Here is a 23,733-nt window from a genome sequence, read left to right as displayed (position 1 = left end):
CATTCCATGCACACACACACACACACACACACACACACACACACACACACACACACCATGTGCATACTAACTTCCCCTTGTCTTTTTTTTTTTTTTTTTGTGTGTGTGTGTGTGTGGTGCTGGGGATTGAACCCAGGGCCTTGTGATTGTGAGGCAAGCACTCTACCAACTGAGCTACATCCCCAGCCCACTTCCCCTTGTCTTTAGGATTCAATGGAACCCTCCCCCCCCAGTCCCTCCACTTGGGGCCAGGGTCTTGTTTGCTGCCCCCACAAGCCCTGAAGCTTCTTTTTGCTGGGTTGTATGACCTTCTGGACCACTAGCCCCAGGCAGACTATGTCTTCCAGATTTATCTCCAATTCCCAGCACCTGGCACTGTGCTGGTACAAAGTAGATGTCTGGTAAAAAATGGTGAAATGAATGAACAAGTGAAAGAAAGAATTGCTACAGGTAGGTCACCTCAGTTCTGTACTTGAGTCACTGACATCCCTGACCCACATGTGGCACTTCTCATGCACTCCTGTCAAACCCCACCAGTTGGATTTTGGCTCAACAATCCAGGTGCAAACATCTTTGGAATCCCAGTTCCGTCATCCGACAGATTTGCTCACGCTTAAGGCTCTGCGTCATCAGCAAACCTCGTCTTCATCTAACTAGCAGATGAGGAGATGGTGCGGGCTGGAACCAAGGGCAAAAATCTACAGCTCAGCACTGCTGGTTAAGGAGCTATCCTGTATTAAATGCTTACCATGTGCTGGGGGTCACACTTAGCCCTTGAGTATCTACTCAAGTCTTACTTCAAGCCATTGGTTCTGTTGTCATAGTGGACTAAAGTCACATTGTCCTACCCAGGTCTCACTCTGCCACATGGAAGGCAAGACTTTCCCTGTGTGTGTGTGAGACATCTGACTGGGTTAGGCTGGGACAGTTTTGTAAAATAATCACTTCCAAACATCAATCAGAGAAGACACCCTCATTTAAAGCAGAAACCTTCAGGAGGAAAGGATGCTACAATTCTCAGGCAGAGGGGGAACTAGGCCCTGTAGGCTCAGTCACTGCCTTGATTTTCTAATCAAATCTGCCAAAGTTTTGAAGCCCCTAACTTGGTTAGGTCCTGCAAATGAGTTCCAGTCCAGTTCGCCTAGATAGGGATTCAAAAGTGGCTGGAGGGCCTGGCACGGTGGTGCACACCTGTAATCTCAGTGAGTTGGGAGGCTGAGGCAGGAGGATCACGAATTCAAAGTCAGCCTCAGCGACTTAGCAAGACCCTGTCTCATAATAAAAAATAAAAAGGGTTGGGATGTGGCCCCTGGGTTTGATCCCTGGTATCGAAAAAAAAAAAAAAAAAAAAAAGAAGAAGAAGAAAAAAAAAAAAAACGTGGTTGAGGGCTGGGGGTGTAGCTCAGTGGTAGAGTGCATGCCTTGCATATTGAGGGGCCCTAGGCTCCATCCCCAGTACCACAAGAAGTAAAGAAAAAAAAGCTACTGGGTGTTCAGCATGGCAGGGTCCAGAGGGGAAGGTCAGGACAGGACCAGCTAAATAATTTGCAGGACCCACTGCAAAATGAGAAATCGCTTCCTAGTTCAAAAATTAGAAACTCCAGAATGGTGATGGCAGAGCATTAAACCCAGCGTGGGGCTCGTCTGAGCGAGGGCTCTGCGTAACTGCACAGGATGCGCATCTTCAAAGGTGGGTCAGGCAGAGGCTGCCTCCAGGAGCCAACAGGTCTCAGTCGGCAGAGCAGCGTCCAGACAAAGCTCAAGTACTTGGCTAGACAGACAGGTGAGTGAGCCAAGCTGATGAAACAAACCAGCCTTAACTGCTCGCAAGATGCCAGGAAAGATGAAGGGACAGCGCAGAGTGAGGCAAGACAAGCTCACGTGCAGGGGCTGCAGCAGGGGGGGCGGGGCTAAGGGCCAATGCCTCAGGAAGCTATGGGAGCTGCGCAGGGAGGGCCTGCAAGCCACAACAGGGCTGGTTTAAGGTCCAGCTCCTGTTCCACCCAAAATAGGCAGGAGTCCCATTCCAGAAGGATAGAGAATCCTGACAGAAGCAGTTTTTTCAGGTCACTTGAGAGCAGTCTGAGCAATGGGTCCCATAAGGGGCAGGGGACCAGGAGCTGTGTGTTTCTGGAGAACAGAGGCTCCCAGGAAGACAAGGACCAGACACTCATTAATGACCAGACCTTTCATCTCTTCTACCTCTGTGCTTTTACATTTCCTTTAATGTCTCAGTAAAGTTCTTTTGAAAATTCCAACCCAGCTCTGCTGTGCTGACTGCAAAGGAACAAGGAAAGGACAGGAAAGTCAGGTAAAGAGATTTCCCTGGGAGAGGGGGATGGCAGCTGCTGGTCTAATGGAGATCTGGCTGGAGCTTCCCTAAGTCATCACACCTGAGTGACAGGTGGCTGCTGCTGGCTTATTTCCACATGGGGTGATCCCTTACTTCATCTTGGCCATATAATGTTATGTGAATCTTTGCCTCGTACCCTGTTGAGGCGTGCACCACCAGGCTATGTGAGCCCCAGGTTGACAGAGCAGGAACCTTGCAAGGGCTCCACATATGACTTAGGGAGGAAGCTGAGCGCCTGTGAGCAGCTCTCCTGGCTCTTGGGTGCCCCTGAGTACAACCCAACTCCTCTCCAGAAATAACTGCAAAAATCTCAATACTGGACACAGAAGAGGACACTGAGGCACAGAGCGGGACAGGAACTGCCCTGAGCACACAGCCCCTCAGTGCTGGACCCCAAGTCCCCTAATGCCCTGCGTCACCAAGACAGGGACACAGGAAAAAAACAGAAGAAGCCTTCGCCTCAGACTCAGTAACTGACAAGGGAAAGCTGCGGTGGGGTGGGGGGTGCGCACTCCTGAATGGACAGCGAAAGGCAGCTTCTCCTTTCAAAGGTGCCAGACAATGGAATTGCGGCCAGACAGCCATTTGCTAAATTTGGATCAGAGACTGTCTTACATTAACCGTTCCACGTCCAAGCATTTGGGGTGGGGTGTTCTCTATTCCTTCTTCCTTCCAGAACACTACAGCCCAGTTCCAGTTATACTAAGAAGGGAAGAGGGTTTTTCTGGGCTATACCTGATCTCAGAGATCAGGGGATAGGAGTGGTGGCAATGTTGAGAAGTCAGCACCAAGCTGGAGTGGGGATGAGTCCTGAACTCCACCTGCATGCTCTACCCTAGGGTAAATTTACATGGGTCACCGGCTAGAACAAAAACGGGTCGTGGTCAGAGAGAAATCAGGCACCTGGCCACATGTGAGTGAAGCTGCAGGACACAGGAAGCCGGACTGGATGAGGAGGAAGCAAGACCACAGCAAAAGCAGGCACCAAGCCAGAAAAAAGAAATCAGGAATTATGCCAGATGGTCAAAGGTTTGTGGGTCATAGAGAAATCAGGCCACAGAGGAGGATGAAATTAGGCTTCAGAACAAACCAACGTCACCTGTGATTCCGAAGGAAAGGAGCTGTGCCTCCCAGGGAAAACAGGCTGCGGGTGACCCCGGCCGCGCCCCCCACCCTCCCTCCGCGGCCGGGCCCAGCCTCACTTGAGCTGCTGGGTGATGAGCTCCTCGTCGTTGAGGTAGCGCAGCCTCTCCTCCTCCACCAGGGTGCGCTGCCGCTGCAGCGGGTCCTCCTGTCGCCGCGCCGCCTCTGACACGCGCATGCTCAGCTCCGCCTCTGTGCGCTTAAGCAGCGCGCGCACGGACTCCTGGTTTTGGAGCTGCGGGATGCAAGGAGGGACGCGTGGACCCGGGTGGGAGGGAGAGTAGGCGCGCGGGGCGAAGGTGTGCGAGGCGGGGGTAGGGGCCGAGGGCTAAATTTGGGGGAAACCGGAGACAGGAGATTGGGATGGGGATAGTGGAGGGAGCCGTGCTCTACTGGGCAGTGCTATGCTGGGCAGTGCAGAAGGTGAGGCTCCATGGCTGGGGCCGTGAGCAGTAGCAAAGGGGTGGGGCGGCGAGTGGCTCAGGGGAAGGTTAAGTTCTGGGGAAGCGTAGAGGCAGAAGGAGAACGGGATGAGAATATGTGGCGCGGGGCGGAGGGTCCTATTCAGAACCCTGCCTACAGCGCGGCCCTGTGGCCATGGCTTTGAGCAGCCCTGAATGGGGATGGACCTGGAATGAAGGATTCCAGGGGATTCCCCATGAAGCGCTGGGGTTGATAGTTTCCGAGATTGGGACGAGAAGACTAAGTTAACCGTCGAACCCAGTTTCAAGCCTGACTGGCAGAGGTGGGCGACATCTTATCCTTGGCCCAGATGGCAACTCTGTGCCCCCTCCTCAGCCTGTCTCTGCGCATTATCCTTGCCTGACGGGTCCTGGGGCCCTCTCGAGTAGCCGGCACAGCGATGCCAGGCCCCTGACAGGTGGGACCATCTGCCAGGCAGACTGTCCAGGGCTCAGGAAGGGAGAGCTGAGGATGACGTGGGGAAGAAATGCGGGACCAGAAGGAACTAGAGCTGCCCCCACCCCCAGCGATGTCTACTGGGAGGGATGGGACTGGGACTCTGGGAGAGTGATGGGGAAGAAGGAGGGCTAGTGAGAAGGACATGGACCAGGGGCGGAGGTTCAGTGAGTAACAGGAGCTCAAGAAGGTGGGGGGGGGGGGAGTTCAGATGGCAGGGACCTATGAGCAGCAAGGGATTCCCCAGAGCTCTGTGGGGAAGGGTGATGCACTGGGGGATGGGGCAGTACTAGTGGGAAGGAGTTTTGGCTAGTTTTTAGCTTAGGAGGTAAGTCAGGAGGGAGTGTTACCTGGAGCTTTCGCAGCTGCTGAAGTTGACCACGCAGGTCACTGGTGCTGTTCTGCAGGCCACGCAAGTGGAGCTGCATCTGCAGACGGCTGATAGCGGTGGGCTGCCCTGCAGGGGTGCTGCTGGCTGAGGGAGGGGGAGGGCCCGACACAGGGGTTGCGCCACTGCTTCTGCTGCCTGACCCGAATGCTACAGAGAGGATGGGAGAAAGGGAATAGAAAGTGATTCAGAGAGGGGCTGGTGCAAGATCCTCCCCACTTCTGACCCCATACAGTGGCCAGAGGCACATGACTTTGACTTCATGCTCTAAGTGATGATCACTAACAGTGGGGAACAAAGCACCAGTGCAGTGACATCTTGGATTAAGGTGAATACTCATTTATCCATTGAAAATCCAGTGATGTGGTATTGATCCTTACTTTACAGATTAGGAAACTGACTCAGAGAGAGCAAGGACCTGTGAGAAAAGAGGGGAAGGGTCACTCACGTGCGGATGGGGTGGCTGCTCCATTGGAGCCTTCAATCTTCTCACTGTAACACAGGGAAAAGAAGATGGTCATCAGAGGGTCCAGGCCAGCCCCAGAGCATCAAAGCTGAGTGGGACTTTAGATGTCATCTCTTTCAGCTCCCTGATCTTAGAATGTAATAGCAGAGAAGGGAAGAGACTCACCCAGAGTCACACAGTGAGACATTGGCAAGGTCAAGCTCAGTGCTCCTAATGCCCATTGCCCCTTCTTCCTGCCACTGGCAGTGGTGTTGGGAGAGGGACCTTACCTGGGGGTCTCAGGCTCTGAGCCTCTAAGTAGAGCACTCTGCACCAGGCCTGTGAGGCTGGCAATCTGCTTCTCCATGGCCTCCATGCGCTCCCTGGGGAGGAAGATGGTTCTGAACAACCCCTTCAATTCCCTCCCCAGCTGCAGCTGCAAGCACACAGAAATTTAATGCCTAAAGATCAAGCTCACCCCCTACTACATTTCTCACCTCCCTAAGGGATCCCACCCAGAGCACTCCATGATTTGCATACACCCCCCATGCTTTTCTTCCTACCTCCTCTCTGAGGCCATCCCCAAGTCTCAATGGCCTTAAGGAACCTCTTCCTCCACACCACCCAAGGACAATACCTGGATGTTTTAGTGTGTCTCCCCTCTAGACCAAAGCAGGAACTGGGTTTGCCCAACTTCACATCAGCAAACTGGGTGCAGTGCCTGGCACACAGGCCACAAGATTGCAGTGTGAAGACAATCACACTTCTCACCTCTCAGCAGCACTCTCACCCTGGCTAGCTCCTTCAGCCCCACACTCTTAAGATGGCACCGAGTGGTGGTTCAGAACTCCCCAGCCTGGAGGCTAGGTAAAAGAATGTGTTTCTGTCCCCTCCCTATTTCTTACCAGCACCCCACTGCCCAGTGAACTTCAGCTGACCCTGTGCTGGACAGCTCTTGTGGTTGCAAAGTCTGTGTCCCAGCTGGAAAGGCACTAAAAAGGGCTGGCTCAGCCCTTGGACTTTACAGTTGGGAAAACTGAGGCTCAAGGAGCAAATGCAGACCCAGATCTCTAGAGCCCATATTTGGGGCTTTCTCATCCACTCCTTCAGGATGTGCAAATGAAAGAGAAATGGCATGCCCATGTCTTCAGTGCCCTCCCTGCTACATCCAAAATGCTCTGGTCACCTACTTAAGATCACTACACACCTCAAAGGACTTTGGGTCTCTGAGTTCAGCAAACACACTCGCGGGACCTCTGCGTGTGTCTCCTCTTCTCATCCCACCCCATCCTCACAGTCCTTGCAAGTGTCCCTCACCTGGTCTCCGTGTCCTTGGCCGGCACTGGTGGCCCGAACCCGACGAGTGAGCGCTCCCCAGGCCCAGGGAAGAGCTCGGAAGGGGGCGCTCCGGCTGTGGAGGAGCCCGTGGTGCTGCGGGTTTTGCCTCCAGGACTCTCGGCGAAGACCGACGAAGAGCCGGAGTCTTTGCGGAAGGACTGGCGCACCGGCGAGCCCCGGCTGGGTGGCCCTGAGTATGGGCTGTGCGGCGGCGGAGGCCCTCCGGGGGGAGCCGCCACGTCGGCCAGTTTCTGCGGCGATGAGGGCGGCAGGCGGAAACCATAGCTGTCGCCGTAGATCGCGCCGCCGCCGCCTGCCGCCTTGTACAGCGAGTCCTCCAGGTCCGACTGCAGCGCAGCAGCTGAGTAGGTGCTAAGAGAGCGCACCGAGCCGCGTTTGTACAAGCCGCCTGCGCCCGGGTAGGCGAACGGGTCGCCGGCGGCCGCGGCCAGGCTCAGGCGACCCTCGTGCAGAAGCCCGTAGGGATCCGCATAGAGGCCCTCGCCCTTCACCAGCACCATGCCACCCGTTTTGCCCGCCAGGTCCTCGTCCGGCTTGACGTCGCGACGCTCCAGGATGGCGCTTGGACTGGGACTGACGCCCTGGGCTGCAGGGGCACCTCCCAGCCGCTCGGCCGCGTGATGAACTGGGCTGCCAGCGTAGGAGGGCGGGCGCCCCCCAGCATAGGAAAGACGCGAGCGCGATGGCGAACCCGACGGCAGCCCCGACGGCAGCCCAGATGGTAGCCCAGGCGGCGGTGAGCCAGATGCCAGGTGCGGTGCTGGCGACAGGTTGTTGAGGCGCCGCGTGGGTGATGACTCCCGGGACGCGTACACCATCTCTCTCTGCGCAGAAGACAGAACCCCACAGGGCTGGTCACAAAGGGAACACTTTTGCTATTCCTTGAGAAGCCAGCATCAAGTCTCCTGACGCCCAGGAAGTCCCCCTGTTCTCCGCCTTTCCTCTCTTCTGCTATATCTTGGGTACCTTTTCCATCAGGGCTCCCAGCACAGGTGTGGGGGGTGGTAGCAGAGTCGTAGATGGAGAGGCACCAGGGGAACCCCTCAGCCCACCCCACAGTGCGGGTGGAGAAATCAAGGAGAAGTGGCTCAGGAGAGAGGCCTTAGAATACTTAAGAGGTCAGTGAGAGAAATCCTGACTGGACAGGCCTTAAGCCAGGGGAAAGTGAGGAGGGGGGAGGGTCTTCTCTATAACTCCACAATTAAGGGGTCAGCCCCTTTAATTCTCCAAATATGGTGGTCCCCTCTGACATTTGCTTACACTTTGCCAGCCTGCATCACTTTGTCAGCCTCCCCAATTCCCTGGGCATCCCCATCCATACCCAGAGGTCCCGCAGGGCATTCCCCATTCATACCCGAAGGTCCCCATTGGTGAGGTGTGAGCCAGGAAAAGCAGCATACAGTGGCTCCTTCCTATAGATCTTGATAATACTGCGATCCTGGATATCCCTGGGGGAAGGGTGCAGAGGGTCACCATGCATCTCTCAGTCATGCAGTGAGGAGAGGCAGCTACTCCCGGCACAGAAAAGAGGGACCAGGACCCCCACCCCATCCTAAGTCCTTTGCTCAGTGGATTTTGTTGTCTCGGGCTGTCTGCCACCAACATACACAGCCTCCACCCGGACCACTTCCTCAGTCTCTGCAGCCGTTTCCAGGTTAAGTCAGGTCTGGGTCTCTCAACCCGCAGGACTGGGAAATTTAGAAGGGAGTCGGGTGGGAGGACAGGAGGATAAGACCCTGGCGGAGAGGGGAAGGACAAACGGAGGTTCTGGAAGGATCTGGGAAAGGGCCTTGGGGGTCAAGCACTCTCCTGGGTAGGAATGTAGGGAAGCCCATCCATCCCTCTGGGGCCACGCCCACCGAACGTCCTCCAGCTCGTAGAAGACGTTGCGCGCCTCGTCTTTGATGAGGATGGCGGTGTTTGGCGACTTGAGCATGCCCATGGTGAGCTTCTGCGGGAACATGTGCGCGATGAGTGCGTGCAGCGTGTCCAGGCTGCTGACCTCGTGCGTGATGTGCACGCGCCGCGTCTCCTCCCCGAACTGCAGGAACAGCACCCCTGCGAAGGAGATACCACCTTCCTGGTTATTGCCCCCACTGCCAGACCAACCGCCCTGAGAGCGAGGGGAGCCTTCGGGAGCTGAGCCAGTTCCGCAGAAGCAGGGTCTGAGGCCGGATGCGGCCCCTGAGTGCAGGTGCACCCAGGCACTCCTCATGCTGCCAGGACCAGCCTCTCAGAGCACCACTGACCCCAGGCAGTGGAGCCTGGACCAGGGAAATGGGGCAGGAGGAAGTAGAGCAAAAACTGAAAGGAGTTGGGATGGTAGGGAGGTGCTGAAGGAGAGAGAGAGAAACAGGAAAGAGAGGGAAGAAGGGAGGGGTGACGGATGGAGGGCTGCTGTAGGACAGAGAGAAAAGGCTCAGTAGGAAAGGAGAGGGCTGGGGTGGAGAGGAGGGAGGGAGGGAGAGGAGCGAAGGGAAGGAGTGGGTAGGGCAGGGGATGATAAGGGAGAGGGCGGGATGGAGAAAGAAAGCAGAGGGGCCCTAAAGGGAGTGATTTTTGGGGAGGAGGGAGTGGAGCTCAGGAGGGATGGAGTGGTGCCAGGGACGACTGGGGGAGAAGAGCAGAGGGAGGAGCCTGTGGCCTGGAGGAAGGATGCAAGGCTGGGCTGGCCCCTACCTGGAGATCGCAGTTTGGTCTGACTGGCTGAGCGGGAGAGGGGCAGGCTCTGTCGGAAGCGGTTCATCCTGCTAAAGCCCAGGGGCAGCTCAGCCTCCGACATGGTCTCCAGCGACTCAGCCGAGGCGTAGGACAGCTTGGCTGCCTGGTCTGCCAGCCCCGGCTGGGCTCCCTGAGTATGGCGCGAGCTGCGTGTCTGCAGGGGCCGGGCAGGGCGAGAAGAACCAAGCGTGATCCCCCGTTGCTCAGCCACTGCCTCCGTCCAGGCCCTGGGAACTCCCACCAGCCAGCCAGTGACACACACACATACACGCTCACAGGAGAGTCTCCTGGATTTCAGACTCGCTGTGTGGCTGCAGGAAAGTCCCCCCACCTCTTGGGGCCTTGACCTCCCTGGGACACCCAATAGGTAAGCAGTGGGCAAAGGACTCAGGCACCCTGGGAAGCCAGACAAGAAACCATCTGAGCTGGAGCCATGGGCACGCCTGCTATTTTAAGCTTCCAAAGAACAACAACAACACAAATTTGTCACCGAGGTGAGCAGCAGAATCGTTGAGCAAATTGGGGCATTAGTTCCAGACATTAATTAAGCGGCGGGTTTGTGAGCGGCGAATTTATTCTTCCTGGAGTTCAGAGGGTTGGGTGGATGGCAGGAAGCAGGGCCCAGGGAGAAAGCTAAGAGAACCAGGGACCCCAGAATCCCAGTGTTGGGAGGTGAGGGCCCTCACAGAGCTGGGCATGGAGAATGTCCTTGATTTAAGGTGACAAGAAAACTATCCCAAACCCCACAGAGCCAGATAGATCCCAGTTTCAAACAAACTACATGCTTAGTACCCACCATACATATGAAGTCCAGTGTGATACACATGAGCAAAGGGCATGGGTGTGCCAGGCCTCGGCCCCTCTCTGTGTGGTACAAGCTGCTATGCAGTCAGACAGCCTGGCTGGCCTCCCCCAGTCTCCAGCATGACAGTCCCTTCCCTGAAGCTATAACTCTGGGTAATGACTGACTGGGGGTAGGGAAAGATGTCACAGGACAGCTTGATTGCTCTCTCTTTGGGGGTGGGGTGGCGTCACACTATGATTTCAATTGTACATGAAGAGCTTACTATTGGCTGAAGCCTGGGGTTGTCACCCGGGGCCACTGCCCCTGCCGTTCTACCCCAGTTCCTCCCCTCAAACCAGGTTGCTGTACACAAGCTCATTTATTTAAAGGACTGAGAAAATGAATCAGTTCTAACCATTCCATGTTATGGACATTATATATGTATATAGTATATATGCATTTATTGTATAAAAGTCATGTTGCCTAATTGTATTTTTCTACAAAATAAATTGTTTATATTTACCAGTAGATCACTCAAAATCATTAACACTGGCTATCTCAGGATTGAGAACAAACTTTTTTTTTTTTACTTTATACACTTCTCTATAAAATTAAGTGAATTTTGCACAATCAGAATATTTTTATAATTTTAAAGAGACAATAATAGCATCTCTGAAAAGAAATAATTTATTCCCCACTTCAGCTCCCTCTTTCCCCAAATCCTGATTAACCCCTAATTAATTTCCATCTTCCTATTAACTCAATTTAATGTTCTAATCAGATTAGCGCTCTTGACAAGAGAGAACATCTTCCTCTGATGGGCAGTGTGCCCAGATGTTCCCCAAGGTGGCCTTAAGGGACAGGGCAAGTGGAAGGTCAGATTTGGGGACATTGAGGGGCAAGCACAATGCCTTGAGCACGGTGTCAGCGTGGGTCTTGGAAGTAGGGAGACAGCATAGGAACTGGGCCCACTTGGGGGGATCCTGTGTACAGGCTTTAATCCCTGTGGCTCAGCTGTAGGTTGACAGTCAGTGACAACCTGCTCCTGGTTCTCACCTTCAGCTCCTGGGAAGGATGGGGAGCTCTGGAGTAGGGTGAGGAACCAGGGTTGGATGGGTTGTCTTGGGGTTGCCAGGCTGGTGTAGGTGAGGGGGGTCACAGAATGCAGGCAGAATGAGGCAACTGGTAAGGATAAAAGTGGGGGTTCACAGGGGCATGGTGGGGGGCACAAGTGAGATGTCAGAAAGAGAACCGAACGGGGCCAAATGAAAGTGGCAGGGTCCCTGGGGGTGGCTGAATGCAGAAGCAGGAACGCTGGGAAAATAAGTGGCCACATTCTCTGTTCCACCTGTTCCTGTCTCAGTCATGACCCCATGAACACCTTTCTATTCTCACAGACTTTACAGATAACTTTGCTAAAAAGAGGGAAGGCCCATTACACTTCTCTTCATCCCTGAGCTGAGACAATAGGGCAGAGGAAAGTGAGACCTAGAAGGACTTTCCAACCACTATGGAGATAGAGAACAAAATAGTGATTCCAGCAGAGCTCTCCAAAGACTGGAAAGGGTCGCTGTGGGAGGCAGTGAGCACTGTCCCTGGAGAACCTTGAGAGAAGATCGTGACTCCTGGTCAGAGGCCAGGCAGAGGGAACCATGGGTAGGGTGGTCAGAGCAGGATTGGAGTTTCCCCAAGGCTGTCTACAACCTAGGGCAGGAGCTTTTGGGAGCTTTCACAAACCTCTTTCTACGACCCCACATTCGGATTTTGAAATCAACCAGGATTTTGACACCCTTTGAGGTTAGCCACCATATGTCTGGCTAAGAGCCAGATATCTGCCTCGGCTGGCATTTTCTTATTTCTTAAATCTCTACAATAACTCAGTCATTGTTCTATTTTAAAGGAGAAACCAAGGCCCAAAGGACTGGAACGTACATTGCCCCAGGTCACTAAGCTAGTTAGTGGCAGACTGGAATTCACCATCAAGCAGTCTGGCTCTCAGGCTCATGCATTTAACCACTACACTCTCCTGCCTCCTCCAGAAAGGGTATGCTTAGCATGAGGATACTAAGACCCCTTGACTCTCGGATTCAAGGACTCCTAGCACTGCTCTGGGAGAATGCATGCAAACAAGATGCCTGGGGATCCAGAAGGTGGCCTCCCATCCCATCATGATGCCTGAGAGAGGGCCTGAGACTCCACCAAGCAAACAGCAGTCTAACTAGTTCCACTCAGCTCTGGGCCTGGGCACCAGGGAAGATGGAAGAGGTCCCTGAGGGTGCTCCCACAGGGGTCAGCAGGATGTTCTGGGAGAGGGTAGACAGCTCTCCACCTTTGGATAACTCAGATTCTTCAAAGGGGACCAGAAGGCACCACCCTGGAGCCTAGCCCTCTCCTTGGAACACAGTTTTAGGGGTACAGGGCAGTGTCTTAGTTGACATTCACTAGCTTCTCCACAGTGGGGAGTAAGAAAGGGAGTCACAGGATCTCCCTGGGAGGTGAACTCTGAGTTCAGGGAACCAGGCCTTAACAAGATCATGGGTTTGGGGGCCCTGTCTCAGAGCCAACAGTTTCTCTGGGCTGGGAAGATCTTCTCATTCCAAAATGCCCCTTGTGAACTGGGGAAGTCTAGCGACTGAGCATCTCCAAACCAATCTCCAGCAGGGGTGGCCCAAACTCCCACTCAATCCATAAGCCGTTCACAGGTGAGCCCAGACTCTCCCAAAGCAGCAGCCACAGCCTGCAGCCCCAAAGCCCACACGCCCACACCAGAGGGGGCCCTGCAGACGCACACCCCGGTGCAAAGCATGTGCGAGGGAGGGACAGGAGCAGGGGAGAGACAGCACATGCAGTTGTCATGGGAGTGGAAGCATCACACACTGACCTTGAAACTCCAGTAGTTTGGCTGCTGATGGAAATAAGAGAAGAGATGGTTATGAGGGGGCAGGGAGGCAAAGGACGGCAGGGGCAAGTTAGAGACCCTTGGAGCTCAGCACTCAGCCCTGGGACATGGGCCCTCCACCCCCTCAGGAGCAGGAAGGAAGTAATGCCCATTACATCCCATTCTCTTCTGAGACCTGAACACCTTGGTGCACCCAGAATGGGAAGGCTTCAGGTTTGCTGGTGGAGGCAGAAGAGAACATTCCAGATATTTACTAGCCACACTCTAATGTAACAGCCCTCAGAGAGATATATGTAGGAAAAGGCACAGATGACCATGATACAGGGAACCCAGGAGACAATTAAAAGATAAATCTGGGCCATGGGGTCAGAGAGATGGCACGGGGATGGGTTGTGGCAGGTCAGGGGAATTTTCCTGGAAAAGATGGCATTGGGCTGGGGCTTGAAAAATGAGCAGCTGGAGATTGGGAGGAAAGGTGTGTTCGGTGGAGGAGAACACGGGCGAGCGCCAGGAGCAGGCAGGAGAGAGTGTGGGAGAAGAGTCCACAGTCCCGGCTGCTGGGGTGCAGACTGGGTCGCAAAGGGGCTGAGGCCAGACGCAGAGTGGCCCTTGATGCTGAGTATGTAGACTCAAGTTGCAGGTGGGGGCAAGCAAACAGCACATGAATGGAGCAGAGCAGGATCAGAATTGGACCCCAGCAGGACACAGAGGTAGGAGTGGAAGAGGGCAATCAGGTCCCGGGACAGGGCAGGGGGGCCTGCGTGATAGGATGGGCCTGGACCATGGAGGAGAGTGGACAGATGCCAGTGACTTCCAGCACTGGGCAATGGATAGGGAGCTGTGGGCAGCAAGGGAGCTGGGGAGGCTGGGGACCGGGCAATGCCCTCCAGCTGGGGAAATGATAGAGGGTTCTTCATATCCCTGGAATGGGGGGATTAAAGTTCCCCCTCATTCACAGTAGCTTGGGTCACCCTGCCTTCCCTAGAGACCAGAAGGCCCTTCCAGATGGCTGGTAACAAGGAAAGAGCCACCCTGAGGCCGGGCTGGTTCTTGGCAAAGCTGAGGGCACCCTGCTGACCGGTGCCAGCCTCAGCAGGAAGACAGAGGCAGCAGATGGCCTGGCCCTGGGGTGCCTGGCACAAACAGACAAGATTCACAGGCCTCAGAGCCATGGCAGAGAAAAGGGACATTGGGGGTACCTGATGGAGAAGGACACGAGGCTAGAGTATCCTGTGCCACTGAAGGCTGTCGTGGCCAGGAAGAGTTGGAAAGGGGCTGAGTGGAAGGGTACTCTGCCTGATGGGGCTTTACTGAGATGGCCCTTTACAGTGGGGATGAGGCTGGCGGGGGCTGGGATGAAGAGGTTCATTTGCCAGGACTGCCCCCATCTGAGCCCTGAGCCCCATCTCTCCCTGTAACACTGGCTCCAAAAGACAAAAAACTAGTCACACACCAGGCAGAAGAAGGCAAAGTCTGTGCCCCAGCCAACGCCTGTGATCATCTATGGGCACGCCCCCGCTACCCCCCTGGTGCCAGGGGATGCTCACTGTGAGGAGGGGAGAAGCCCAGTAACAGGCCCTGGCACAGCTGCTGTGGCCTTGAAGGGGAGGGAGGGGCAGAAGAGGGAGTGGACCCATAGGGGGCAGGCAGGGCCAGGCAGAGGGCACCGGAAGGTTTATGAGAGTCAGGTCTGCAGACTGGGCATGATGGACAGCTCTGCAGAGAAGGCCGAGCGTCCCTCACAGGCAGCGTATGCAGGGGCCACCCATGGCTCCCCACAACACACGCTCCTTAGATAAGGACACACACATCCTTAGATAAGGACATTACCAACAGACCCAGAGCAACAAAACACACCCACCAAGGCACACAAGCACTTAGAAGCCATCAGAAACGCCCCAGAAATAAACAGAAACTCAGCCCTGTTCATACGGAGGCCACCCCCACTCATGCACACACGTGCCCCAGGACCCCAACTTGCTCACACACACACACTGTCACTGGCACAGAAGACAGAAGCACTGACACCTTTCACATCACCCTCAGCATACCCACAGTCACTGTCACATGTGACATGTGGGCACCCATTCACATGCACACACCACAGATACACACAAAGCACTGAACACACAGTACACACTCATGGCCTTAAAGAAAGAGTCATTACTCTCTTTTGCCCTACTAGCTGGATCTGTGTGACACTGACAACCTTAGCTACTCTCCCATGCCTATGATGTCCCAGACATCACATGTCAAGGAGGTGATCTCTTGAATTAAGAGAGGCAGAAGATGCCCCCCCACCACCACCAGTGTCAGAACACTGGACTCAGGGTACCTTGTGAAGATGATTGGGACCCACTTTGTGGCCCTGAGGGAGATAGGTCAGGGCCTGGCTATAGCCACACTGGCTATGCCCTCAACATGGGCCTCCCACATTGAGGTCGCAACACTGGTACATCCATGGGGCAGTCATCTGGAGGGAATGGGTCACAGCATGACCCCAAACAGAGGATGGGATGGAAGCATCAGTGCCACAGGAATGGTCAGCCAGGCCCCAGGAAAGGGCACACACAGAAGAAGAGCCAGCCACGTTTGTGCCCGGGGAACTTGGATGTCTGAGGGACACTGTGATCAGAATCCTGGGGCTTCTGGATCTGAGCTGTGGCACATGTTTGAAGTGACTCCTGCTTCTTCATTCTCCCTCTGAAAAGTGGGGAGAATGATCCTCCTCCATCCTGACCCCACCAGGACTGAGGCCTATGGTTTCCTGGTAATTCACTGTCCTCTGAAGGGGAAACTGCAGCAGGAAGAGGCCTGGGGAGACAGCCCATTCTGTCTCTTTTCAGGGTGTTAACCCATGGGACAGCCTTGGGTGAGCAGAGAGTCCTCCCCTTTTCTCCAAGGGGCACACTGCCAGTCAGTCACTCTCCACCCAACCTCCGGCCCCTTTCCCCTGTTGTCTGTTCCCTCCTGCTGTGCCAACAGGTGCCTGGCATGTAGCAGGCCCTCAACAAATAGGTGACAGAGAATAAAAGCCAACAAAATAGGACCAGCCCACCAGAAGGAGTGGTTTTGAATACTCTGGTGGGGCCCCACTCCCTGCATCTCCTGGCACCCAGCTGCTCAGCCTTCTGGGCCTATTCCCTGGGAATTTCCCAGGACTAGAAAGCCCCCTGGAAGGAGGGCAGAGGACAGGAAAGGCCCCAGAGGTCCAACTCCCCAACCCTAGCAAAAACCTTAATACCAAGGCAGAGTGACCTCCCTCCACATTCCCCAGGAGGGGTCTGGACTTCCCAGAAGGCAGTCAGAGGGCAAATGAAGAAAGGGTTGAGCAGGAGAGACCCTGCCAGGGGTCATCACTTGTGGGGAAGGACCTTGCAGGAGCTGGGATAAAATAAGAGGGGTTCCAAGAGGATAAGATGGAAACCAAGCATCTCTTGGAACAAGGCTTTCAGAAATGGGGAAAGGGGCTTCTCCAGAGACCTAAGGGAGCAAACCAACTCCTTGGTGAGCAGAGAAAACAGCTTTTGGAGCTGAGGGTTGAAGCCCCTCCCTCTCTCACTCCTCAGTCTCTGGTGGAGGGAAGCTGGCCATTCCCTCTCTGCAACCCGGCTCTGGGAGGGGCGGGGTCAAGCCTCCGGGGAGGCTTAGCTCAGCCAGCTGAAGTCCCCCTATCTCCTGGGCCTAAGTCCCATGTAGGTTAGATGAGTGCATGAACCCTCCTTGACCTCAAGCCGCTGCGACGCAGCCTCCCCCAGGGAGGCCAGTCAACGGTCCTCGCCCCCAGCTCCTTAACCCCCTGACTCGGCGTGCACCAGCGCACACACCCACCTCTCAACTCCCTTGAACACAAGTGCACGTAAACACCAGCCCCCAGCCTGGGGCTACGCAACGCGCCCCCGCTGGCGCCCCCAGCCACGCGCAGGCACGACCCTGCCCCTAGGTGTGCGGATGGCCGCCCACACGTACCCCGGCCCAGCGCCGAGAGTGTGCGTTGGGAAGGGGTGAGCTGCGGGAGCCTCGCTGAGCCGGGGGCGCGGGCGCACCCCGCGAAGGTCATGACTTTCCAAGATTGGGGGAGGGGGCGCCTGCCGCATTTAGGGGTGGGGGCCGTCCCACGCGGTAGGCACCTAATGCGGTGGGGGAAGGGAGGGGGCGTTTCTCAGAGACTGGCAACCTGCAACGGCTGCGCGCCCCCCAGCCTCCATCGGCCCTGAGTGCCGCAGAGAGGGACCCCCATCTCCGTGTCCCCGCCCCCTGACGAACCCGGCCGAGACCCCGGCCCCCACAGCCGCTCCCCTTACCTGTGGCTACAGGTGTATGCTTGGGGCCCCAGCCCCAGATCCCGCGTGGGGCGGGGGATGGAGGGCCGCCCCCTACTCCCACCCGCCCGGGCTCTCCCCTCCCCCGGCCGCCTCCGCAGCTGCCTCCGCCGCCGGTGCCCTTTGCTGCAATGCGAGAGCCGCCGCCGCCGCGGAGCCGGCCCGGGCCCTGGTCGCCCCGGTAACCGCGACTCCACCTGGCGCGGCGCGGCGCGGCGCGCCTCCGTGCACATCCCCTCTCTCGGCCCCCTCCCCTGGCGCGGCCCCGCCGGCGCAGCCCCGCCGCGGAGCGGCGGAGGCTGGTGGCTGCGTCGCCGCGGTCACCCGATACGCCGGTCCGCCGCCCGGGACTCGGGTTGCAGCAAGAGGAAGGGAGGTTAGACAGCCTAGTGGAAGCGGGGGGAAGGGCTGTGGCTTGGTCTAACCTCTCTAACCCTCACTGTCTCTAACCCCAAAGGTCTGACCTACCGCCACCTTCCCCACCCACAACCTCCCCTCACCCGGGTCTCAGCTGTGCACTTTGCCCTTTTAATTCTCCCATGACTTAATCCCTAGCCAGTCTGGGAGGTCTAGGACGCCTAAATTTCCTTGATGGCCTCTGATCCTGCCCTACTGTGTGACTCTGGCCCTCTGCTGAATGTCTCTGTTCCTACACTTTACAAAAAAGAACCTCAAACTCAGTTCTGGGGGGCAGGGAGTGTGATGAATTCTAAGTATCAAGTGATTACCAAACCTTGTGCACAGCTACTTTCCCAGGTAATTACAAAGCCCTGGGGCAAAGGTCACCTCAAGCTCTCCTTTCTCCATCAGAGCAGATTCCAGATGTGGATAGACTAGAACTCTACCACCTTGGACAACTGAGCTCACCAAGTCCAGTTTCACTCCTGTCTGTCACCCCAACCATATCACAGCCCAAGATGCACCATCCGGGGACCTCTTGGGAGGGGGACAGAAACACAGAACCTGCCTGTGCACACCACACCTGTCTTCTGCCCCATCACCATCTCTTCTAGGCCCCACTTTGGCCTCCACTACACACCTCATCAGTCAGGACAACTCTCTCACTCGCTGTCTAGCATCAGGAGCAGACACATCCCTGTTCCCCAAAGTTCAGCCAAGATGGACAGAAAGCCCGAAAGGGAGTGGGCGGAGTGCCCTGTGAGAGATGCCAAACACGCCAATCTGTTGCTAGACTGAGTAACGCTCAGCTCAAATGTCCTTGCTCTAGAGGCTTGTTTCCTAGGCGGTCACAATTTTCTTTCATTTAATTTTCAAGCCCTGTTGCTCTTCTCCATGAGGCTGGGTGAGGAACTGACACCCCATCCGGTCCATGAGATCTGCAGCCACTACCCCTCCTCAGTCTCCTACAGCTGAACACCCTCAAGCCCAGCACTTCCTGGGATGACCCTCCCCACTGCAACTGACTCCCTGGTCCCTCCTCCCCACTTGGGCCTCAGACACCTACTTATCTCCCATGTCAGTGTCCAGGCTTGAGCTGGAGCCCAGCCCCTAGTGTCCTATCTAAGTGTGTCCCATCAGGGAAACTGAGACTTGATGAGAAACAGGGCACAGGACAGAACCAATGGCCAGATGCCCAAGTGTTCTTAAAAACTTGAGGTCAAGCCTTGAACATAGAGAGAAGTGTGGGAGAGAGACATCCTGTAGAATTTCCTGATGATAAATCATCAGGGGAAGGTTGGTGGTGCTCAGAAATGAAGAGCAAGGTGTGGACAGGAGAATAAGATCTCCTGTGGGGGGTGTAGAATAAGAAACCTCCAGAAACCCCAGGAGCAAGATGGGATATGGGAGTCTCCTGTTTAAAGGAGAAAGAATACAGAAGTGTGTGTGTGTGTGTGTGTGTGTGAGAATCCTGAGTATGGTCCCTCAAAAAGCTCCTTCCTCCAAACCAACCAGTTTGGGGAGGTCATGGTAGGGAATTAGACAATCAGGGGACTTGCAAGTACAGGTCATAGATGTCTCCCCGAAATAGGGGGGGCTCCTACATAAAAGAGAAAGGGATGCAAAATTAAAATTCTGGATATCCCCCCTCCAAAAGAAAAAATCCTCCCCAAAGCCAAGCTCTGCCATGGGTTTGGGTGGTGGTGGAGGTGGGTGACTCACCTGGGCAGGCTGGCCAGCCCCGGAGGGGGCGGAGTCGCCATGGAGGTGGGAGCAGAGGGAGCTGAGGAGGCACACAGGGTCCACGGTCCAGCCGCCAACCTGTGTGTGTGAAGCGAGGGGACACCCCATTAGGGGGAGCGGGCAGGAGCCGCTGGGGCTGTGACAGGGCAGGGAGGGGCATTGCTGGGGCAAGCCTTGGGGCACAGAGCTCACGCTGCAGAGGGATGGAGGGTTCCTTACAAGGGCTGCATCTCTAACTAGTACCCCGAACTATGTCTGGATGTTTATCTCTCCTGTCAGAAGAGGCTTCCCTACTGGATATTCCTGAAATAAACTCTGCTGTCCACTCCTGACTCCCTCACCTGCCTGCCACACACTCCACAGGGAGCTGCTCCTGGCCTTCCCCCTCCTCCTTAAGGACACCACCTCAGACCTTACAGAGAAGGGAACCACTGGGCAGGAATGACTCTACCCCAGTTGTCTCTGCCCCACGGCACATCTTTCTTTCCTGTTAAGCCAGTGGAAGTGACTTCCTCTCCTACCCGGAGGCCACCAGACCTGATTCCTCAGGGACCCGTCCTCACAGTCTTCTGGCACTCAGCATCTTCAGCTTCCTACCTCCCTTGAGCAGTCATCCCTCCCTCCGGGGTCACTGAGCTAGGGCCCCGAGCACCCCGTGAATTGGTCACTTACACTCTGAGGTAAGGAATGGACATAGCAAAATGCACTGGAGGGTAGCTGTGCTTGGATTCACTCCCTAGGTGTCTGCTGAGTATTCACCCACCTCCTCGCACCAGTGAACATGCCAGCCGCCTATGAGGCCCCTAAACACAGCTGCATCCTCTCTCCCAGGCCTGCCACCCCTTGAAGCTACCACCCAGCTAGCTTCATCTTTGTCCTGCTAAACTTTCCCAGAAGGTCTGTGGCCAGGGCTCTGGTTCCTCATCATCTCCAATCTCCCTAAGCTCTGAAATTGTCCATTACATCACTCTGCCAGAGGCAATGAGCCCACAGCCCCATAGGCTGCTCCCCATGGCTGTCTCACTCTGCATTCATTTGAACTTCTGAAGCACAGGTCATCGGCCAGCCAGCTGCTCCCTAGGGCCTTCCTTTTCTTCCTCATGGAGCCAAAAAATTCCTGGTACCCCCTCCCTGACTATCACAGGCTCTCTTCCCTTCTCAAAGTCCATTCTGCCTTGATGGCCCTCTTATGTCCCAGGACTCACTTCTCAAGTCTCCTCCTGAAGCTGTGGTTGCTCTGGAGCTGGAGGCATCCCTATGAGGCCCCTCCCACTCCTCAATTCCTCTTATACTACCCCTCCCCTGACATTTCCCTCTCCCAATCTCTCCAAGGCACCAACATCTCTCTGTCACCCAAGTTGTTTTTCGGTCATTGCCTCCTAGATCCAGGGACCAAGCAACTCCTGCTTAGTCTCCCCTGCTGACCCCGCCCCTTTCTTTCATCCTTCCAGGTATGCACTTTCTCTTCTCCTTCCCCTGCCTCCAGCCCCTAGGTCCCCTCCTGTTCATCATCCAAAAACAACCATGGTCCCCTGGTCACCACCCTCTGGTCCTGATACATCCCTGAGCTCCCCACTCCCCTGAATCTCCTGCACCAGACAAGAGGAAGACTGTGCCACTCCCCAGACCAACTCTGGCATATGCTCATGCTGCCTCCACCGCAGCTCCAAGGCCAGCATTCTCTTCCTCTGCTCAAACCTCCATCCATCCAAGCCTAGTTTAGGCAGCTCTTCCTCCTGGAAGCCTTCCCTAATCAGGCCTGCCCACCTGCCCGCCTCTAAACCCTCTCCCAGTGGACCGTGTCCCTCATACAAAGTTTAACCATCCTTTCTCCCCATTTGTCATCAAAGTCCCTGTCCCCACCAAGCCTGAGCACACAGGGAAACCACTAAGGGCCAGAAACTGTAGCTCTTCCTCATCCCAACCTGGACCCTGCTCCCAGCAGGACTCTGAAGCTGGGGGAAGACAAAAGCCAGAGAAAACTAGAAATGATATCAAAGGGCAAACAGGGTACCAGCAATGTGCCAATATATCCTTGTTCCCTGCAATGGGGGGAGGATAGGGCACTTCTCCTCATCCCCAGGCACATCCAGTACTACCTGGAAAAGGGAGACATAGCAAGACCGAGCAAGGCACCCCAAGTATTGACCGAAAGGATGCTAATTTGATGTGTCACCATCCCTTAGTCTCTTCTCCCAGAGTCCAAGTAGCTAAATGGGCAGCAATCAGTAAGGCACCTCACAAATTCAGAACTAAAAGCAGAATACTAGTCCCCAGAAAGAACTTTCTTACAGATCAGAAGCCCATGCTTGAGTGGAGAGGTGCAGTCAGGAACCTAAGGATTTGGAGAAGGTTGAAAAGCTTCGGGCCTGGGGTGTATGGATCGCTGATCTAATATGCGTGCACCCCACCCCAGATGGAAGGAGACAAGTCCTGGTGCAGAGGCAGAGGCAAAGGCCTCAACTCCCTCTGTAAGCCTTACTGACAGCAGGAAGAAAGCCAAGGCACAGAGAGAGGAGACCTCCAGCTCAAAATTACACAGCTAGTCTGGGGTGAATCAGGGAGAAAGGAGGTAAAAGATCCCAGTTTGGGGCTCTATTCTTGCAGTGAATGTGGACACACCAGATCCATCCTGCTGAGAAGTCATGGACCCCACCTCTTAGGGCCCAATTCACAGGAGTGCCAAGGTCAAACAGTCCAACTCCACCCTCAAGTTCAGAACCTTCAGTCCCCAGGGCTGTCGCTTTCCTTCCTCCCAATCACGGCTCTGGCCTCCAAGGCACACCTTCCTGTCTTCTGCCCAAACAGCCTGACGGTTCTTTCGGCCCAATCCATGCTCCAAATTCCAGAATAGCTGAGCCCCAGGCTCCAAAAAAAAGGCCAGCCAGGGCTACTGTCCTGGACCGACAGTTCCCCAACTCTGCCCTCCCACCTCGAATCTGTCCCAGAGGCCTCTCAGTTGGAATGAGCCTGGGTCATGGGAGCCCGGTCAGCCTCCCTCCCCTGCCGCCGCCGCCGCCGCAGCCCCAGCCCGAGCCGGGCTCCCACTCACCTGCTCGCGCATCCTGTCCTGCTGGCCTCGAAGGGCCAGGGCGTGCTGCGGGTACTTGCTCTTCAGGTGGTCCATGAAGGCATCACGCTTGCGGTCGGCGTCCGCCTTCTGGAGACCGCTGAGCGCCTCCAGGCTCTGGGCGGCGATCACCGTGTGCCGCCGCTCCGACGTGTGCACCAGCCCCACGTTGGAGAAGCGCCGGCCCCCGCCGCCCCCGCCGCCCCCTCCCCCCAGGGTCCGGTACTCCCGCGGGTACTCGGCATCGTCCGCAGACAGCATGGGGGGGCTGCTCCGCTCCGGATCTGCGAGAGGGGAGAGGGGCGCAGCGGGGTCACGGAGTGCCCAGCCTGGGGCTGCCCATTCCCCACCGGGGGTCCAGGGGGCGGGCCGCAGCGCCTAAGCTTAGGGGCGGAAAGGCCTCTGGGGTGTGACAAGAGTTGCGGTCCCCCCCACCCCCGTGGGGCACTAAGGGAAGCAGAAGGGTAGACCCGGTGAAAAGTGCACTTAGAGACCTATGAGAGGGGTGGGGAGCAAGGCCCAGATGCAACCTCTTGTTCCTCCTGCTGAGGTTGGGGCGATGATGACCTTGGGAGGTGCTGTCCTTGAGACCAAGGCGTGGGGAGGGGAGCAAAGGGCCGGACACTCTTCTAGTCACTCACCCCTTCCCCTTCCTAAAATTGGTGTACATGGGAGCAGGAAAAAGGGGCGTTGGCTTTTATATACTTCCTGAAAGGAAGCTTTACTGTGTACCTTTCCAGTGCATCCTCTAAGGAGAGGCAGGAGGTTTTAGCCTCCTCCCTCAGACCTGCATATCCAGGACAGAGTATCCTCAAGACCGGGGACTGCCTGGAAAAGTGGCCAGGACTGGGATATATTGGGGAAGGAGGGCTTCCCAAGGGGCTTGAGGTCCAAGGTGTGGGGCAGAGGGACCCCCATTCCCCTCCCTCCCCAGAGACAAACAGATAGACAGACAGGAGAGGCTGGCACAGAAAGGACAGAGAGAGATGGATTTGGACAAACTTAAAGAAAAAAGAAAGCAGACAGAACAGCTTAAGCCCCCACCCCACGGATTTTTCAGTCTCTCCTCCCAACATACACACACAATCTCAAGAATCATAAGAGACGCACAGGGGACAAAGGACAGCACAGAAGCAAGGAACAAAGAGAAGGCCGGGGGTTGAGGTCCCCACGCGGAACTCTGAATCCC

General features: G+C 55.8%; 1 protein-coding gene across 24 annotated transcripts in view; it reads right to left on the bottom strand.

Moving 5' to 3' along the window:
• The window catches only part of SRCIN1 (SRC kinase signaling inhibitor 1), a 66,264-nt gene that overhangs the window by 17,877 nt on the left and 24,654 nt on the right, over positions 1–23,733 (bottom strand). For 17 of the 24 annotated variants that reach the window (XM_079133385.1, XM_079133368.1, XM_079133369.1 and 14 more), the window contains 11 exons: positions 22,527–22,828; positions 19,454–19,552; positions 12,993–13,016; positions 9,286–9,481; positions 8,466–8,664; positions 7,961–8,054; positions 6,565–7,430; positions 5,538–5,630; positions 5,251–5,294; positions 4,765–4,952; positions 3,556–3,731 (listed from right to left, as the gene is read on the bottom strand). In XM_079133385.1, coding sequence (XP_078989511.1) covers positions 3,556–3,731; positions 4,765–4,952; positions 5,251–5,294; positions 5,538–5,630; positions 6,565–7,430; positions 7,961–8,054; positions 8,466–8,664; positions 9,286–9,481; positions 12,993–13,016; positions 19,454–19,552; positions 22,527–22,828 — 2,281 coding nt within the window. Of the gene's footprint in view, positions 1–3,555; positions 3,732–4,764; positions 4,953–5,250; positions 5,295–5,537; positions 5,631–6,564; positions 7,431–7,960; positions 8,055–8,465; positions 8,665–9,285; positions 9,482–12,992; positions 13,017–17,314; positions 17,648–19,453; positions 19,553–22,526; positions 22,829–23,733 lie in introns of those variants that run through there. The other 7 variants (XM_079133387.1, XM_079133380.1, XM_079133377.1 and 4 more) reach the window with 6 other exon arrangements.

This window comes from Sciurus vulgaris, assembly GCF_902686455.1.
Source record: "Sciurus vulgaris genome assembly, chromosome: 3".
In the NCBI taxonomy this organism is placed as follows: Eukaryota; Metazoa; Chordata; class Mammalia; order Rodentia; family Sciuridae; genus Sciurus; species Sciurus vulgaris.
The sequence above is the reverse complement of the archived record's forward strand: the minus strand, read 5'-3'. Positions and strand labels throughout refer to the sequence as shown.